The following is a 20,546-nucleotide window of genomic DNA, read 5'->3' on the forward strand; positions in this document are numbered from 1 at the left end:
TAAAATGAGTATTGAGCACATTACCAATTTTCTTGGTTTAAAAACTTCTGATTGGGCGATTGAAATAAAATTCCACACAAACGAAGTAATCAAATCAAGTGTTCCCATGAATTAAGGGATGGGAAAAGACTGAAATGGAACAGGACATAAGTACTGAACACAATTACAGAATTTTAATAAATACTTTTTTGGTAGTGACAACTTCAATGTGTCTCTGTATTGATGAAATGAGTTGCTGGGGTGTGATTTTTAACACAATCTTCAACACAAAGTTTCTTTAAATGATTAAAGATTTTGAGGCTCCTTTCTATGCCTTCTGATCTTCACTTATTAGGTGTCAGGTATAAAATAATTTTCAACACATCATTTTTTAATACAATCTAGATAAAAGTATTTTTGATGTACTTTTACATTATTATATTATCCTTTGAGAGCTGTCTTGTTCCCAAAAGTAACCTTCTTGTTGAATGAATACAATTAATTCTAAATCCGCCAGGGGTTGGAATAGTTTTGGGCTTAACTGTGCATCATATGTGATGATTATACCCTGACCTTGGTCATGAAACACCAAATGGGATGTCTTGATATCTCTAGCAAATCTAACTGAACATAAAATGTATACTGAAATGGTGTTTTATAACTGTTCAAATTAGTGAAAGCAGTAGCCAGACATAAAGTGTTATTATCACCCTGATTAATTTGATAATTAGCAATGATTATGTACTTCATCTTGGGATAGTTGAGGTCAAAAGTCTTTGCTAGTTATTTAGCTAGGGTTAATTGGTTACTCTGAATTCCCCTTAGGAGTATATGTGTACGCATGTGTGTTTGTTTATAAGTCCCTGTCTTGTCCTGTGATGGACCTGTGACCCGTTCTGGGTGTATTCTGCCTCCAGCCCAACGATTGCTTGCGATGGTCTACGGTCCTCATCTGTAACTGCATGGGAAACCAGTTATAGATGATGGATGGATAGATGGATTAATAAAGCACCAATTTAGAGTAAATACCATTTTAAGATGCCAAACAAACAGACAAACAAGCCAAATTCAATTCCAGCTACATAAATAGTTTAATAAATGTATTTCAACAACTCTATTAGGTAAGTAATCCATTTAGTTTCAAATCATCCGGCCTTGACAGGTAAACCTGGCCATGTGATAGAAAAATCTTTTGTTTCGCCGGGGAGTTCAGAGGGCAGATTGGGCTTAATAACAATCCCACTAGTGATGGGGCTAAGCATCTCACGCAAGGACACTATCTAGTGTTTTCTGGTATAGCTTGTGAATAAGAGCTGTCGTCTCTTCAGGGCCGGCCTCTGAATTCTCTTCTGCTCCTTGACTTTACAAAATGAGACTTGTCAAAATACAAATTAGCTTTTCTTTCTTCTTTTCGATTGAAAGCTTAAAGGTAAAGCTTTGCATCCATTAATGTCAGTCTTGATTGATTTACAACACAGGACGAATGATCTATGGCTGACACGGCGGTGTGATGGATTGGAACCTCCTTCAGAGGCCATAACTGTAATAGATTTTATACAGTACTAAATGGTGTAAATGCAGTTGCCGCTAAATTGAATATGAGACGCCTCAGATTTAATGTGGAGGAAGAGTAAAACATGTTTAACCTCCGAGCACGGTGCTTTAGCAGTCTCGCAGTAGCCTTTTGATATACATTGATGTAACTATCTTATCATTCTTTATTGTTACTTTGACATTTATCATCCACCACTATGCTGTCTTTTTAGGGGGAAATATATAGAAGATGTGTGACTTTACAAGGCTTTTTCATTTTGTATGGATGTGATGTATTATGTGGGAATCAATAAAAATCTTGATGGATGGTGCTTAGCATCGTACAGTGTGAAGTAATGTCAAATTGCTTCCTTTTCTTTCTCCCTTTCAGTTTCTCTTTTCTGTATTTTACCAAGCAGGGGGCTTCAGGACGTTTTAGAAGAATGCATTTCTAAGAAATACAAAACTGCTATCTGTTCTTTCTTACACCCCCAATGTCCAAACATACTTTTTTTTCACCCCCCAAACTCAAACAGATTCATATGACGAGATGGCCCACGGTGACACAGAAGGCAAACAAAGTAATAACATAAGCTGTAAGTGAGCTGCTTTGTGCGCCTTTCTCCAGCTGAAATGTTGGGATGGTTTACTCAGTTTACTGAAGCTTCTAATGTCGCCCCGAAAATTATTCCTCGTTCAAACAACGGTTTTAAAGTTGCAGAAAACAGAAAGCAAAGGTTGGCCTGTTGGCATCCACTGTGCAGACCCCTAGTAATTATGGAAAACCCTTGCCGGGCAAAGTCTGATTGTTTTGTCTAGCCTAAGAACAAATCAGTTTAGAGAGGAGGGAGGGATTTTGTTCCAATGCTGTTAAACATACAATCATATTTCTTTAGGGCATCCACAGCATCCTAAAAGGGTTTTATTATTCACGTTTCTGCCAGCTGACATTAATTTTCAGGTGCCTTGGGAACCTGATCACGGTAAACCCTAGAGGGAATACTTCATCTTACTCTTCCATGTGTGGCGTTGACCTTTTAAAATGGTCATCACACAAAAGAAACTGAATGACCCCCCCAAACATCAGCCTAACAACAACTGTTGCGAGGATTGAGCTCTATTTTCAATGCCCTTTAAACCTCTTTGACTTCACTGACTTGACCAGCACGTTTTGATAGCACCACCGGGATGACTGATGAGTCCTCGGGCTCCACCCTGTTTATACTCATCTACTGTGATGGATGCGAGAAGGAGAAGAGCGCGGGGTCTTTGGATTCCATTTTCTCAGTCCTGTTCACCTGCTGCTATCGATTTCGGGGTGTGCTGTTGATGTGCAGTAGGATGTTGGAGTGGTAGGGAACGTGTGTAAGAGCACTGTGGGTTTGACTTGATTTTAATTGACGAATTAATCACCAGGAGGGAAACGGACAAACGCAGCAAGGCATTAGAACGGTCTGGTTTTGCGGGTAGAGTGGATCCCCCTCACTGCGGGTTTGGATCATGGCTGTACCTGCCTGACACATGTGGAAATAGGGCTTTCCACATGAAGGATACCCATCATTTACTGATTTCATTAGCAAAGCTTCATTCAGATGCCGCCGTCACAAAGATATTTAATCAAGGCAGCTCAAGTCCACAGTTTTGTTTTTTTTTTGTTATCTTGTAAAATAATATTGAGTTGCATTCCTTTAGCCTTGTCCAGCAGTTTAAAGTTTCTTCGGTATCAAACATAGTCAAGGTAGAGGTATCTATTAAGTTGTGTGATATGGCACAATGCCAGCAGGCTGTTTGTCTCTCGCACCATTTCTTCTCCACGCCTCTTTTATTGGTGTTAGAATCAAGGGTGAAGGCTGTTTTCTGCCTTCCTGAGCACTGACCTGTAGTGAAATGAAATTATAGGAATGGCAGTCCCATTTTTCTCTGGCATGTATTAGAGAGCTAAAGTGTTCGGGATGAAAGCGGATTTGATTGTCAAAAAATTGCTACCTTACTTTATCCTTAATTTCAGTAATTTGAGTGGAAATCAGCTCAGATTTGTTCCTTTTTTTTATAGTGTCAGTCATGGTAATTTTCTTCTGAAGGAGATGAATTGAGAACTATGTCTACCTTCATTTCTACAAGTAAAACCTTATTTTGTGAAAATGTAACAAATATAGCAGCATTTTAGATTTCTGTTGTGAAGTTCTGGTAATGTTTGTAAGCAGGCTATAACTTGTGTGCATTAGACAACTCTCTGGGCATCTCCATTCAGTATAAATCCTGGTTAGTCTTTCCTGATACTGAGTTCGATGGAGAAGTGTTGGAGCAGACTTCTGCCACCTTTAAACAACTCTGTCAACAACATTATATTGGTTCATATAAACCTTATTTTATCACTTAATTTAACTTTTTAGCTCATTTGTGTAGGTGTAGAGTTATATGCAGACTCAAAATGCTTTAACATTGATGAGCTAAGCCAGGGCTAGCAACTTGCTGCTCTGAAGCCAAAAGTGGCTCTTTGGACTCTTCTAAAAAGGCTCCTAAACTTCTACTCCAGAACTACAGGCCCATCTCAAACCTCCCCTTTATCAGTAAGATCATTGAAAAAGTTGTATTTCAACAATTAAACACCTTCTTAACTACAACCAGCCGCTTTGATGGTTTCCAGTCAGGTTTCCGTGCTCACCACAGTACAGAGACCGCCCTTATCAAGGTGTTTAATGACATCCATATAAATACAGACTGTGGAAGAACCACCGTGCTGGTTCTATTGGACCTCAGTGCAGCATTTGATACTGTTGATCACTCCATCCTGTTAGAACGCCTGGAGAACTGGGTCGGCCTTTCTGGTACAGCTCTCCACTGGTTTAAATCCTACTTAAAGGACAGGGACTTTTTTGTATCAGTAGGTAACTTTACATCAGAGATGACAAAAATCACATGTGGGGTTCCCCAAGGGTCCATCCTGGGTCCCCTCCTCTTCAATATCTACATGCTCCCTCTAGCTCAGATAATAAAAAATAACAACATCAGCTACCATAACTATGCAGACGACACACAGCTCTACATCACCATGTCACCAGGTGACTATGAACCAATTCAGGCACTGAGTAAATGCCTAGAAGAAATCAATGCATGGATGTGCCAAAATTTTCTCCAATTGAATAAAAACAAAACTGAAGTAATAATATTTGGACCAATAGAGGAAAGATCAAAAGTTAGCACACAGCTTCAGTCGCTTCAGCTAAAAACCACCAATCAGGCCCGAAATCTGGGAGTAGTGATGGACTCAGACCTGAACCTCCAAAAGCATCTAAAGACAATTACAAGGTCAGCTTTCTATCACCTGAAGAACATTTCTAGGATTAAAGGACTGATGTCTCAGCAGGATCTGGAAAAACTAATCCATGCGTTTATATTTAGTAGAATTGATTACTGCAACGGTGTTTTCACAGGACTTCCTAAAAAGTGGGTCAGACAGCTGCAGCTGATCCAGAACGCTGCTGCCCGCGTCCTCACTAAGACTAAGAAAGTAGAGCACATAACCCCAGTTCTAAAGTCCTTACACTGGCTCCCTGTATCTCAGAGAATAGACTTTAAAATACTTCTGTTAGTCTATAAATCCTTAAATGGCTTAGCACCTAAATACATCACAGACTTGTTATCAGTGTATCAACCCTCCAGACCACTAAGGTCTTCTGGCTCCAGCCTACTCCACATACCTAGAACCAGAACTAAACATGGAGAAGCAGCATTTAGTTCCTATGCTCCGTTTATCTGGAACAAACTTCCAGAAAACTGTAAAAGTGCGGAAAGCCTGAGTTCTTTTAAATCAAGCTTAAAAACACATCTGTTTAAAATTGCCTTTGACTGTTCTAGTTAAACAGTTTTACTGTTTTTAATGTTCTTTTTTGTTACTACATTCTATCCTTACTTGCTTTTATTCTATTTTCTATCTACATTTTATTATTTTGGTATATCTTAATCATGTAAAGCACTTTGTATTGTCTTGTACTGAATTGTGCTATATAAATAAATTTGCCTTGCCTTGCCTTGTCCTAGTAACTTTGCCTAAAACTGATAAAGAACCAACTAATGTTCATAAATATACATATAAAGACAAATGCAAGTTTGAGTGGTTTCTCCATTTTTTTCCCCCCATACCAAAGTTGTATTGAAATTCCACATCTCAACCACAATAAAAGTACTGTTAACATTTTTTTAGATCTCTTTTTCTTGTCGTTGAGTTAAAATGTATGTCCTTTTTGTTAACATAGTATTTCCATTGTATCAGCATAGAAGAAAATGTATCCTTCCTCTTTTTCCAAATGATTTATGTTTTTTTTTATTTAGCTTTTTCTTAATGTTTTTTTTTGTTTGTTTGTCTTTGTTTTAACCTGTAAATGGGGGAAAAATGGTGGTTCTCTAAAAATGGCAACAGCATTTCTACAGCAGATCTTTGTTGAATATTGCAAGTTGTCTTTTTTCTAAATGTCATGTAACATTTGCAGCTCTAAATGAGTTTTATCAAGCTGGATTGAGGTATTTATTTTATTTCTTTTTTTAATTTTATTTTGGAATGTAAAGGTTGCTGACCCCTTGCCTAGGCCATAAATGTAATGTTTGTGTCGAGTTGGCCTTTTGGTTAAACATAAAAACAAACTATTTTACACAAATGCAAAACAATCAGAACCAGTATTTAGGACCACAGAGATTTTAAACTATCATCAAATTTTACAGTGGGCATAATCGTATGAATATTTACATCGAAAATGAAGGTAGAAAATGACAGGCCACTTAAGATCCTCCTCTGTGAAACGTGTTCTCAGAAAGAAACTTGTGAAGCATTATGTTAAGGAACTATTTGATATAAAAAGCAAATATGGTATACCTTTCAATAGTTGACACAGTTTCTTTGATATAGCCACAGGTGAACTAAATAGCTTGTTAGTGTTTCACCACCTCCTCCATTTCCCAAGAAATAAATCAGCGGCTTCTGCATAAATAACAGCATGATGAGGAACGGTGATTGGAATTGTTTGAGAACATGGATTTGAGGTTCTGGCCCTGTTCTTCTGGCCGTTGTCTTTGACGTACAGGAGAATTTATGCTTTTCTCTATTTGTAGTTTCGCTTCGATTTATTTGAGCGTCTACCACATGTTTGCAGATTTGCTTTGTTATATTCGCCCAATTTCTGCCATTCGCATTTCTTGAAACGCGTCGTTTGCATTACTGACCGACCATTAATTCACTCTTGAGCACGCCTTTATATAGGTATAAGATGTAACTTACTTGCTCCATGCGCCTTGTCCGCATTCGATGTGAACGTACCTCTAGAGGCACACTGCAAAAAGGGAACTCAAAGTAAGTAAAATGTTCTTGAAATTTGTGCATTTTTCCTTGATTTCAGCAGGTAAATAAGACTATTTGCCAATGGAATAAGATTTTTGCACTTAAAATAAAGACAACTCATCTCCATCATCTTATTTCAAGTGCAGAATATCTAATTATCTTATTTTATGGGTAATAATACTCATTTCATTGGCAAATGGTCTCATTTAGCTACTCAAATCAAGGAAAAATATACAAATTTCAAGAAAATTATACTTACCTTTAGTTCCCCTTTTGCAGTGTATAGCCACAAACTGGTCCCAGTAACTCAGGTCCACAGTTTGAACAAGTTCTCTATCCAATACTGAAGCACAAAAAACAGGTGTAGGCTTGGCACCCTGTCTTCGTCGGACCAGAGTAAAGAATTCCTTCTGTCAGAGGCTAGTTGGGATCTTATGGGGAGCCAAAATCGTAATTACAATACCGCAAGTTTCAGGTTTAAAACTAAGTTTCTTTCTGCTAAATATTAAGAAAAATCTATTTGAAAAATGAGCAAAAATGATGCTTCTTTGTTAGCTGACTGTATAAACAGTGTTTGCAGACTTTCAGTTATTTTTAATAAGACAAGCTGCAGTTTATGATTCCTGTTTGGAGGTTTATGTGTGACTCAGCAGCACTGAGAAGTACCAACCATAAGGGTCAGAAATGCTGGTTGCCGTAATAAAAGGGGGTTCACAAACACTAACATTGAATTAGACTTGAGATATCCAGACATCTGTCTGTGGGATAATCCAACAGATAACAGGATTTTTTTATTTTTAGAAATAGAAACTGGCTCTCAATGCTAGAGTTCTCTGCAAGACTTTATAATAGGGAAGGATCTAAAATGTGCTGAATGAAAGACGCATAAGGCACCATTATGGCTCTTATTTGGCTTTATAAGAAGATTTTTATACTGGATGTAGCTTAAACACCAGTCTATACATTTAGCACTGCAAATCTATCTTATTGAGATTAACTAATTGGTTTGTTTTGTTTAAAAAGTTTCAGGAAGATCAGTAAAATGTATTTGGTTTCAAAGCTGCTAAAGCCAAAGTCCATGGCCGTTGTCACTTTAGTTCAGCAGGGTTTTCCACGGTGTCCAGCCTTGCCAATATACCTCATCAGCAAATTGTTATTAATATAATTAGGAGTCTTAAAGCACACAATGGTAATCTGTTTCTATAATTCCCCAATAAAAGTATTGAATTTCCTGTTGACACTCAGTTAAACACGATGACCTGTCTGAGGTTGCCAGATATTCATAAAATCCCTGTTTTAAGTTATACTAGTCCTTAATAAGATCCCAATAGACCTGCTTCTTTTGATACAGATAAAAACGCTCACTTGCATACTGGGCATATTACATAGAATAGAAAATAAGTTTCCTATATTGTCCCTCAGTGTGGGAATTCAAGTGTGCCAGCAGCAAAGTGACAGGCAAATGGAAGCATGTAGATTCCCACAAGATAAAATGTTAAAGGAGAAAAAAAAAGAAACCGTGCAAGAAGGGCAAATTTACAACATAGGAAAACAAATATACTGTTTTTTAGAATGTCACATTCAAAGAAATATACAATTGAGTTTAATAATCTAAGAAGAATTAGGATGTTGATGTTGTAATAAGCTGTAGAAATGATTGTAGTCATTTGACTGAGTGTTTAATATACAAAATGATCACCGTAGCCTTTGTGAGAGATTTGATCAAATAAGAATTAGACAGGATGGGATGATGTTAAATAACATATTTCATTTTTAACCCTTAATTATTTGTAGCATGTCATTAAAGTTTTCAGTAGCTTTATTACCTTCTTTTTTGTTTCATTACATCAAAGATCTGACATCTTGTTCCTTGGTGAGAAAAGCTTTATCTGTCTCCTTAATAATGATTACAGTTGTGTATGTGAGTGTGCATGCATTGCATCCGCCATTGGAAGGTAGATGTGGTGTTTCATCATCCATCACAAAGGGAAGCTGTAAGATTAAATAAAAAATCTCTCATCCCCCATGATAGTGGAAACACATAAAAACACAGTCAAGCATAAACAGACAGAATGCATGGGGAGGACAGAGTGTTGGGAGATGGTATCAGACAACCAGAAGAGAACCTGAAAAGAAAGAAAATGGTGAGACACGGCAAAGAGACAGATTTAAAATGAACGAAAAAGTGGACGAGGAAAACGTGGAATAAAATAGTCTTGCGTTCCTGTAGAAGAATAAATGACATTGTCTTGTAACATAAATTTTCGCTTCACTGTGCAATGACTTTCTTTAGTACGCTACATATTTTTTAACAAGGTTTTACAGAACCATAATAATATTTATAACCGCAATGACTCTAGAAGACTCATAAAATTCAACATATTCATGCTATTGCGTCCATATTCCTCATATTTCTGACATGAAATCCAAGTGGCAGAAGAATACTGTCGCATAAAGTTTTTTTTAGAAAATAACAGAATAGGTGCAAAGGCATGTTTGATCCAGCAGGCCCTACCTGTTTGTAAGCAAGACAGCAGACAATAGCTGCTGACAAATAATGCACCTTAAACTCGGAATAACCCATATAACCCAAACCTCACCCAAGTGCACCAAGAAGAATGCCTGAAAAAGACAACCCCATTCCCAGACATCTTTAACCCCAGCACTCCACTCAAGCAGGTCTTGTGTGTTACGATCTTTAAGTTGAACCCAATTACGTCAAGTCTTGAATTTACCACTTTTTTAACCTATAAACACAGACTTTATTGTATTGTATTAGGATTTTATTGTGATAGACCAACACAAGGATGCTCATGATTTCATGAAAGTGAAAGTTAAATCAATCAAAATGTAAATCTTCACAGGAATGTGTGTTTAGAATCACGTTTTGTTTTGTGGGGTCTCTACCAGCTATTCCCTTCTAGAGTCTATATTTTAGCCCAACCTGTGCTTTAACCATGCCGTTCTAAAACACTGATTTGTTTTTGACATGCGTGGTGTGAATTCCTGACATTTGATTTAAAATAAGCCAGCAAATATTGCTACCATGCTGTTTTTTGCTGTTACAATATCATACACACTGATGTAATGGTCACTGCAATCCAATCAATTGTGTAGCTCTGAGTTAGACTGAGATTAGTTTCTAAACAAACTAATCTGATGGCCATTGACTGCAGTAACAAATTTAGGGTCATTATGCTTTACAGTTTTTTTTAAGAAGTTGGAAATGGTTCAAATAAAATAGTGCACTTGGTATGTTCGGTTTTTGTTTCGTTTTGGGTTATTTTTGCTTTGTTTTTTTTGTCTTTTCCTAATTTCAAAGTTGTCTCAAAAGACCAGGTGAAAACACACCTGCTCCCAACTCCACAGCTCCTCTGCTGTGGCATGTTGTGTGCACAAAATGCGGCAGAGTCATTTCTTGCTTTATGAAAATCTAAGAAGGCAGCAGGACGTTTCATTTAGAATTTCAAATGGTTATTCAGATAGTCTCCAGCAGCCCAAATGAGCACCTGTGACTTAACTTTATTCTGTGCCAAGCCTACGTCCAGTTTGAGTCCCACTGGACATCTGTAATTCCTCGCTGAAATTGCCGAGAGACCCCCAATGATTCCTTACTGTGGGTTAGAAAGCAAATATGGCTTATGCCATTTTTAAATCTATTATGTTGTTACTTTCTTACTTTTTGCAATTCTTAATTTCTAAAAATCAGCATCTTGATGTTGATGATGTGCAACTGTATTTCTGTCTGTGGTATTGAGACATGTTGTGTGATTATAATGTGTGTAATGTGATGTTTTCACAAGTTTTAGAAAACTACTAATGTGTCGACATGGTGATGCAACAGCTGCAGCCTTTATATTCCCTGGTTTCTTACCTCAACTCTCATCGCACAGAAATGTATGAAGACGACACATTAAACTAAATCAAGATTTCTTGTTTCCTATTATTTTCACTGTCCGTCATCTGAATTTAGCTTTAAGTTTTAAATACAAAACTAAGAAAACATATAGTAGGGCTTTTTTAGAGGTATAAACTGAGACTATATTGTTTATATCAAGATGGTCTATTTTGCGTTAGAATTATACTTTCATGTATACCAGTAGGTTTTTCAACCATTCCTCATATCTACAGATATTTAAGAAATGTCTGTGAGACAAATGGGATAAAGCTTTGATTCAGATATACATTTTTAGAATTACTTTATTTAAAAAAACATATCCAGATAAAATTAGTATATTGTCATTCAGCCTAAAATTATTGAGATATTATTTTTAGGCCACATGGCCCAGCCATAACATGTTGTACTACTTTTATTATCCGAACTGGGACAGCTCATCTAACATTGATTGGTGTCCTGGCATGGATCCTGCTTTGAAGCAAAGTCCATAACTATTTAATACAGTTGAGGTAGGAGGGTTTTACTGGATGGTCAATATTAGTCAACTTTATCTTTTACAAAAGTAGCTTTCATCTGTGTTTGGGATCATTGCCCACAACATCCAATTGTGCCCAAGTTTTAACCATTATACTCAAACTGTCATGCTCAGATGAAGGGAAACCCAGAGGAAAGTTACAAAACCTACTCAGGAATCACCAAAGCTCAAGCCTGTTACAACCTAGAAGATGCTGGAGACTGAAAAATACTGTAGAAACTAGGGCTGGATGATAATTCAATAACAATATATTTTGATTGATAGACGTATATTGATGATAGAAAAAAGGGTCAATAAAAAGTTCAATAGAATAACAGTTTTCCTTACTTTTGCGTTCTAGTCATGTAGGTTATTATTAGTCATTACATCCTCCCAACCAATCACAAACTCAACCCCATGAATCAAGCTCCGCTCCCTTCAAAGAGTGTGCATTCTTTTTTTTTTCTTTAATAAAAACTTGCAGTTTTGGTAAAAAGTTGGTTGAATAAAGGGTTGAGTTTGAATTCAGTGTTTGTGTGTTCTTTATCTAAAAGTAGGTCGCTAAGTATAAAATGACCAGGGCTGCACTTAAAATATATGTTTTGAATATGTGTTGATAATTAGGGATATCGATCAAAATGATTTCTATTTTTTCAATATGCTTTTTTTCTATATTGTCCAACCATAGTAGAAACCCTCAATCTTGGGATGGTAGCATCATGATGAGGGTATGTTTGCTGCCAGTATTACAGGTACACTGTACAAAGTTAATGTAATAACAGTTTTTAAACTTTCTATCCCAAGGCTGTGTCCCTGAGGAAAACCATACAGTCAGGGTAGCCAGCTATTCTGCTGTGGAAAAGAAATAATGAGATAAATACACATACCTACAGATATGTATGTATGGGAGAAAAAAATCTCCTGTAGACATTGCCCCTGTTCTTTCCCCTGAATATTTTTTTTTCCTGTTACAGATCGTAGTTTGCTGTTCTGCTTGCTGTTGTCTGTCTCTTTTTACACAATAATGGATGACAAAGTCAAATTTCTTGTTTGTAACCATAAATTTGGCGACCTCCCATCATGACCTCCCAATTTAAATTTGGACACATGTCAACATAGTGGCATATGAGATTACATCTATCCAAATATTAGTGTCGGGGGGGTGTATTACACATCTGACACTGTATGTATAATTATGAATTAGTGTGGATTAGTTATAATTCAAATATATATTAGACTTCTGGAGCCAACATTTGCTTTTAAAATTGCTTCTTGTATAAACCTTCCCATTCTGGAAAAAGAGTTGGTTTAAATGCATCTCTGAAATGCCAAAAATCTGTATGATATTCACGTTCATTCGGAGTGTATGTCAAATTGTGACCAGCGCAGTAACTGTCCATGTGACCATGTGTCTTCCTCCAGTTTAACAGCAGACCTTTAAAAACACTGCTCTTAAACCTGCCCTAGTCTCAGAAGTATAAAACTTAATTTTGGGATAGTGGGCCGTAAAATTCTAGTCCAAATAGCATTGAATACCTTTTTGTGATAGCTTTATACCTAAACAATAGGAATGTTTGGGATTATTAAATGTTTAATTCTGATGAGGAGAGGCCATTATGATACTAAAGTTTAAAGTACAAATTTAAAAAGGGCTCTGGGAGTCATAGTGTTAATAACAGGAGCCCTGCTCTGGGCAAAAGGCCAGTAAAACGGCTGGCTTTCTTATATCTGTGAGATAGCCTATAAATGGCTTGAGCTCGAGCTGCAATCAATCAACTGCATTTGCTGTCGGTTTTCAATTATGCATGTTAAGGCAGGATGGCAAGGTAGCTGGCTGTCGGGGGAAGGCACTAAGTTTTTCACTTTGAAAGGGAAGCGAGACAAAACTGACATAAATTTGTGGCAGCCCATACAGAATAAAGAGGTGTAAGGAAAGCGGAATGTGTAAAGCAACTGCAAACTTTGTCGAGGAACGTGTGATGGTGCTATAGATTAACCCTGTATTCCAGATCATATCGAGAAATTTTACACATTGTATTGCTTTGCTAATAAGGCAGTGAAAATTAATTATCAGTGTGTGACACGCAAAGCCACATTTAATCATTTAAAGTACGGCGATCATTAATTGATTGACCCTTTTAACAACCTTAGTCTTGGATTTCTTTTTGTTGTGAATGGTGTTCAGTTGGGAATTGAGCTTTAGCTGTTTATTAGGGGATTCTTGGAACAATATGTTCCTATCACACTGGATTGTTTTACTCCTTTGAGACAATTTACTCTGATAGTGCTGTCTCAGTCTCTCTGTCACTGGATGATATCTACACTGGCATTTAAATTTGTTTCATTGAAATCTAACTTTAGTTATTACCTTGCAGCATCTGAGGAAAATTGTTTTTTGGACACAAACCTCCACACAATCTTAGAGCTCTCCGTTTTTCTCCCCTCACAGTCGCCTGGTGTCTTATTTTTTTTTCCCCTCCTCTCTCATCTCATTCAGCACTCTACTGTTAAAGAATGCAATCCAATGGGAAGAATGCATTCAATTTTATACCAAGATATTAGCTATTAGCTGCTATCCATTTACAACAGAGGTGGCCTCGTGATCCATAAAAGAATATATTGAATGAAAGACTGTGGGCTATCTCTGACCTTGTTTTGTGCCTGCATCCATGTGCTGAGCTTTTTTCCTGCCTTCTTTGCTGAAACAAAGTTACCTTATTCAAAAGTTATGTTTTTTTAATACTTTTATTGTTTTATGGAGCATAGAATTACCTTTAAATATGTAATGGATGTGAAAAATGAATATGCTTCTCTTAAAAATGCTATGCTGTCTAAAGATGAGCAAAAAAAAACTAATTTTTTACCATTTTAACACAAGTACTAGTTACGTTAGAAATGTGATAGTTTAACAATTTGTTCACATTACTTCTGAAAAGAAGAAGATGTAGAGAAAATCCTTGGTTTGACATTTTGAGTCTAACAGGTGTTCTCAGATTTGTTGAGCTGCTAGGAATATTTTCATGTTTTCAAAACGTTTACCTGCTGTTTCTCTATTTTTCTTCCTAAATTGTTGTAGCACAATTGCTAGTCACAACTAAACATTAATAGAAAAAGAATTTCACATTGCAAGACTCAGAGTTCATGGTCCATTTACAGTGACAGTTCAATCAACATCACTTTGTCAGCATCTGCAACAGTGCTATGTTTGTACTTATTTCCACCCGTTTCCATTATGTTTTAAGCTCCAAATCTACAGAGAGGAAATGTCAAACATTCATCCAAACACTTTATGTAATCCACTTTATCTCTAACTCCATGCATGAAACCACCCATGCATGTGGAGACAATGCAAACTTGATGCAGAATTCAGACAAGCCATTTAAGTACTGTACATTAAACAGTTACATTAAATGAACTGTTTCTCGCATAAGTGAATTAAAACTACTTAGGTTGATATAGTTCTGCATATCTGTGAAGTACACTTTGTCAGATGTACTAGACAGCGCAGATTTCGGTATTTAATATTACCTTCATGCACAGGATGTTTGACAGTATTGAAGATCTCTTAAGACTGCATATTGTGTTTAACCGGTTCAAATTAATTAAAGCTAGGGTCGGCAGTTTTTCCAGAGGTTTCCCCAAGTCCCTTTTTGAATAACTGGACATGCACAAGACCATCTTACTTTGCTCCTCTGCTCTTCAGGGGGTTTGTGTGAAAGAAATCTCTCAAATTCCCTCTGGTCTTATTTCTTTCTACTGAGGTCTTCGTCTTCTCATAAACATGAACACGGTTCGCATACCTCTCAACTTTTGACGATTGTTGAGAGTGAGATTGTTGACGGGGGGGGGGGGGGGGGGGGGTGCGCTGTTGTTCGATTGAAGACGGTCCAAAGGGGGGGGGGGGGGGGGTGCTGTTGTTCGATTGAAGACGGTCCAAAGGGGGGGGGGGTGCTGTTGTTCGATTGAAGACGGTCCAACGGGGGGGGGGATGTGCTTTTGTTCGATTCAAGACGGTCACTATTTTACACGGACTTTAATAACACATGCAGACTTACCATTTAATTCGCACACAACACGGACCGTAGAAGTGTTTCACTTTGGATGAGGGAACCTTGTTTGCGCGGCGCCGGTCCTTGCAGCTGTGTTACCGCTACTACTGGACGTGCGGAAACCATTGTACCGCAAATTGGTTCCGCCATGACGTGAAGCGTCCGTACGCGTGCGTTTCAAGAGTGAGATTTTCATTGTAAGATTGAGATTTTCAAAGTAATGCGTGTGAGCGTGTGCAATTGATGAAATGCGTGTGTCACACGGTCAATGCGTGAGAGTTGAGAGCTATGCGGTTCGCTTCATGCAACTTTCAGTCATGTTTAAAGTATACGGTGAGAGCAGTGGAGCTACAATGAACGGCTAACTGCTAAGCTAACCGCTAACCTAACCAGATACAATAAACACTAGAAGTGCACGTGTGCAGCCAGCAAGCGGAAACCATGAAGGAACGAGCACGGACACCAGCGTTACGTGAGCACGTCAGAATGATTGGCATGTGGGACAACCAATACATAAGGTGATTCCCCCGAAACTTGAGGGACTGAGGGGAGTGAGTATATAATGTCTATGGGTGAGAACAGGAACAAAACTCTGGCAAATCTCTGCCCTTCAGACCAAACAGCAGAGATTGGTTATATAAATTAGTTTTTAACCTCCTTTTTTATGAATACATAATGTATTAATTACTTTCAGGATAGAAGGATGATTTTACCCGGCATAACAATAAGTTTTTGTGAACAGGATTACCAACTATAGCTTTAATCTGCAATACCATGTAATAAGTGTTGCTTGGCGCTAGTTAAAATCTTAAAATTTTGTTTTTATTGTTTCTCAGAAAACCTTGTGAGGTGGTTTTTCAACGTAATGGCTAATATAATATTCAATGCAATTTCTAGCATGAAAAATGTTTTATCTTACTTCCTTTCTCATACTATTTAATTTTTTTTGAAATTGAGATAAAATTTTCTCACCAGTAAAAAGTATTCACCTGTCATCACCAAACTTGCAATTTTGTGGCATGACCTCAAAAGAAGTAATTATCACAAAATGTTATCCAGTTGTTTCGAGTATTTGTCTGGTGAAGTGAGTTTATGAAATTAACATGACCTCCAAATATGAAGGTTAGTGCTTCCAACCTGACCAACTTGTATCTACTTACTAATTTCGAAGTAAGAAAGGAAGCATTTTTTTGAGTTTGGAGTTGATTACTCAAGACTGAGCGTCGGGCTATCTGACAATATTTGACTGCTTACGCATTAAATCAATGCCACCACCATTATAGTGTTTGACAGTATTTTTGGTACCTAGTAGGAAAAATAAAGAAAACAGAGTGGCAGATGAGGTACAGAAGATTTCTGAGCACTATGAGAATATTATGACTGGCTACTAATGTTAATAGACATTTCCACTCAATTTGTAGCTTCCTAGACTGCTTTTAAACCTAAAATATAATTCAAAAATGTTGTTTTAACCTAAACTGGATGATTCTACACTCACCAGAAACTCTGCTTAAGATTTTAACATTTAATGAGATTTTAAATAGGATATTCACATATATTTTTGTTATAGTATTTCCTTAAAATGCTTGTTTGACAACCTTTTCCACATGTTAATCTTCAGTGATTGCCATTGTTCTCAGTAAGACAATTAGGAGGGATTTTCAGCTTATCTCTATAGTTTGCTGTTACTGTGCATTATAATTTACCTTCAGTTTCAGTTCTAAAACTAGATGCCTTAAATACACTGTACTTTGTAGTCGTTATTTTATGTTTTACACTGTGCTTTTTTCCCTTTAGTACTAAAAAATACACAGTAGCACAGTTTCAACTTAATTTATGGAGAACCTTAGATGGACAATATCACATCTAATCAAAATCAATTTCACTGTAATTCTGCAATTACACCTTGAGGGAAGAGCAGATTAAAGCCTGTCGCCTTTGGATGATTGAATTAGAACATGTTATTAAAAAGGATAATGAGTATGTGAAAGCAAACATTAGACTTTGATTACTGCTCTCAACAAGAGGTAATATTTAGCTAAGTGAAAAACAGCTTATTAAACGTGCAAGCTTATCAGGCAAATATTGTTAAAATAACCAGCAGCTCTGCCACCAACTCTCTTTGCTGCATAAGTCAATAACAGGAGCCCTTTTTTTCTGCAGTTAATTGGAATTGGGGGTATCTTCTGTCTGAGGCTGAAAGTGGAGACCAGAAGTGTGTTTATGTTTATGTACATGGATTCAGCCGGTTCACTTTTAATTACAGAGTGATAGTTACGTGTGTGTTAGCTGTTAATTAATAGCCTTATACTTGGTTCTGTGACTAAAATCTCCCAGTGGAACTCCCACAGGTCTTTGTGAAAACAGTGTTGTTTGCAGTGTTTGGATAAAGAAACAGAGTTAGGCATGGTACGAGCAGGGTTATTGAAGTCTGAAAATGATGGATTTTGATTGCCTTACTTATTACTCATTTAACAATAATTACGTTTACTGACCAGCCCTTGATTTAGCCCATAGTTCTGTTTCGATAAAAAGTAAAATCTATAGCCATGTATACAATGGAGTGGAGGTTTTGATTGTAACTCGAAATACAATCCATCTATACATGGTAAGAAGAGCTGTGGCAGGTTGTGTGTAAATAAAAAGCATGCACACAGAAAGGCAAACTCTGCAGCTTGTGCTGAAGAGGGCCCAACGCTGCATTGTAAGCGAAGTGATTTGAGGATTCTTATTCCCAAGCAGGTAATTTGAGTCGTGCAGGTGGATGTTGGGTGGTTTTAGGGTCACCCTTGAAGCCAGTCCCAACTCTAATAAAACCAGAGAGCAATTCAAGACCCCAAGGCTAAAAACCCCCATTAACTTCCCTCCCTTCAACAGGGGGACAGGTAACCTAATGACCCTGCAAAGCTGCCATGATCCCTGATCACATGACTCGGGAGTTGAAGGGTTGATGACTTGGCACCTGAAGCGAGACATCATTCTAGGAGAAAAATACTACCCGACCCAGACCTGAAGAAAAAGAGAGTTTCCTTTCTAAAAAATAAAATATAAAGCCTAACTATAAGGATGTTTTTGCTTTACATATACTAAATATCATCACTTTTTATAGATTTCGTGGCTTAAGACTTGTGATTTGAATGTCTAACTAACCTATTTTCTTCTCCCTCATACCATCCCCTTTAATTATATACCTTGTTCTCCACCTGTCTGTTATTTCTTATCTAGTGGGACGCCATTACCGAGATGGACGAGCACAATCGACCCATCCATACTTTCCAGGTTTGCAATGTGATGGAACCCAACCAGAACAACTGGCTACGCTCCAACTGGATTTCTCGACAGGCAGCTCAAAAGATCTATGTGGAGCTCCGCTTCACCTTGCGAGATTGCAACTCCATCCCATGGGTGTCCGGCACCTGCAAGGAGACCTTCAACCTCTTCTACCATGAGATGGACGAAGCTCATGGAGTCAAATTCAAGCCCAGTCAGTACACCAAGATTGACACCATTGCTGCAGACGAGAGCTTCACCCAGATGGATCTGGGAGATCGCATTCTCAAACTGAACACAGAGGTGCGGGAGGTGGGACCCATGACCAAAAAGGGGTTTTACCTGGCTTTCCAGGACATTGGTGCCTGCATTGCATTGGTTTCCGTGAGGGTTTACTACAAGAAGTGCCCGTTTACGTTGATGAACTTGGCCTCGTTTCCAGACACAGTCCCACGTGTCGACTCTTCCTCGTTGGTAGAGGTGAGAGGAGCATGCATCGATCATGCTGAAGAAAGAGACACACCCAAACTATTTTGTGGAGCGGATGGAGACTGGTTGGTTCCTCTGGGAAGATGTGTTTGCAGTATCGGGTATGAGGAGATTGATGGATCATGTGTGGGTAAGTTTTTAAATTTATATATAATTTTCTCAAGTTTTCTGTGGTAGATCAACATGCACAAATGGACTATAATTTTCAAATTGCGCAGAATTACAGAGAGTCTCGGACTGTCTTATCAAAAACCTAAAATGCTGAGGCATACCAGAGTTTGTCCATATATTTATATGCATTTAAACTTCCACATTTACCTAAGATGTGGTATTTTCCCTTCATATTGACAACTTTTAAACTTGATTTAGTTTTTTTATAGAGTTAACAGCCTAACCCTTTGGGTAGCATTATTTCTTTTAATCAATGCTGTCTGAAGACAAAGTTAAATTGGACACTTAGGTGAGCCGAATATGCTACTTTACACATGTGTATCCTGTTTTATGTTTGTCCCTTTCTTGTGGATACATACATTGACTTAACATACATTTATTTGCTCTAAATTACATCAAGCAGAAGTCAAATTTTATGAAGGAAAGGTTTGGATAGTACTACCTGTGCTGTAGTTTCCGGCTTCACATTATGTCTTTGTGGCCAAAGTACATGGGACTATTCAGTGTCCTATAACCACAGCGTTGGAGAAATCACCTAAAGAGGATTGAAGCTGCTTTTCCATAGTAAAACAAAGAGGATGCTGTATTTTTATTGAGAGAAAAACAAATTACAGAATTATTTTTGCAGTATGGTTGATATGTATTTTAGCAGCTTGACATTAAAATAGAGTTGTATTAGTAGTTTCCAAATTTCTGCATCTCCTCAGTCCATGTGCACACACTGCATTTCGATGCTCTCAAGCTGTAAAGATAGTTTTTTTTTTCCTGCTTTACCTCGAGTTATTCCCTTCCCATTAGCATGACTCTTCAACTTTTCACCAGTATTACTCATTGAAGCCTCTCCAGAGATTAAGTTTGAATAAAGTGAGAAGTTTTTTTTTTTTTTTTTGCCTTGTTTTGGATCGTAAATTTGCTGTCAGAGAGCTTTGCTGTTGCTGAGGCTGCATGTTTATATGTGTGTAAGTAAATGCTGGTGCATGCACAAATGCAAAAAGACACATTTTGTGCATTTTACAAACTCAGAATGCAGTTCCATGAAATATGTTTTCTAAAAAAAAAAAAATGTTATGTGACCATACCGCACACTCTATTTTCTTAAAGGAATTGTTTAAATGAGAACAAAAGGCATTATCTTGCGTTGAATAACTTTCTCTGTGTGTTTATATAATATTAATTCAGATGACTGGGTCCCAGAGGTTAAAGCTAACACCTATTCAAATAAGGGCCAAGATATATCAGAGTAATCATCTGATTGAACAGGGAAGTGTAATAATCAATAAAATGGAGTTCACTTAAATTGCTCTACAAGTT

The 20,546-nt window shown here is 37.5% G+C and overlaps 1 protein-coding gene across 1 annotated transcript in view; it reads left to right on the top strand.

Moving 5' to 3' along the window:
- The window catches only part of LOC118558886 (ephrin type-A receptor 6-like), a 62,581-nt gene extending 42,801 nt beyond the window's left edge, over nt 1–19,780 (top strand). The window contains exon 3 of the mRNA XM_036129484.1: nt 18,531–19,780. Within this exon, the coding sequence (XP_035985377.1) occupies nt 18,531–19,241 (711 nt within the window). The 3' untranslated portion in view covers nt 19,242–19,780. The remainder of the gene's footprint in view (nt 1–18,530) is intronic.
- Nucleotides 19,781–20,546: the final 766 nt, after the last annotated feature.

This window comes from Fundulus heteroclitus, unplaced genomic scaffold (assembly GCF_011125445.2).
Source record: "Fundulus heteroclitus isolate FHET01 unplaced genomic scaffold, MU-UCD_Fhet_4.1 scaffold_175, whole genome shotgun sequence".
Lineage (NCBI taxonomy): Eukaryota > Metazoa > Chordata > Actinopteri > Cyprinodontiformes > Fundulidae > Fundulus > Fundulus heteroclitus.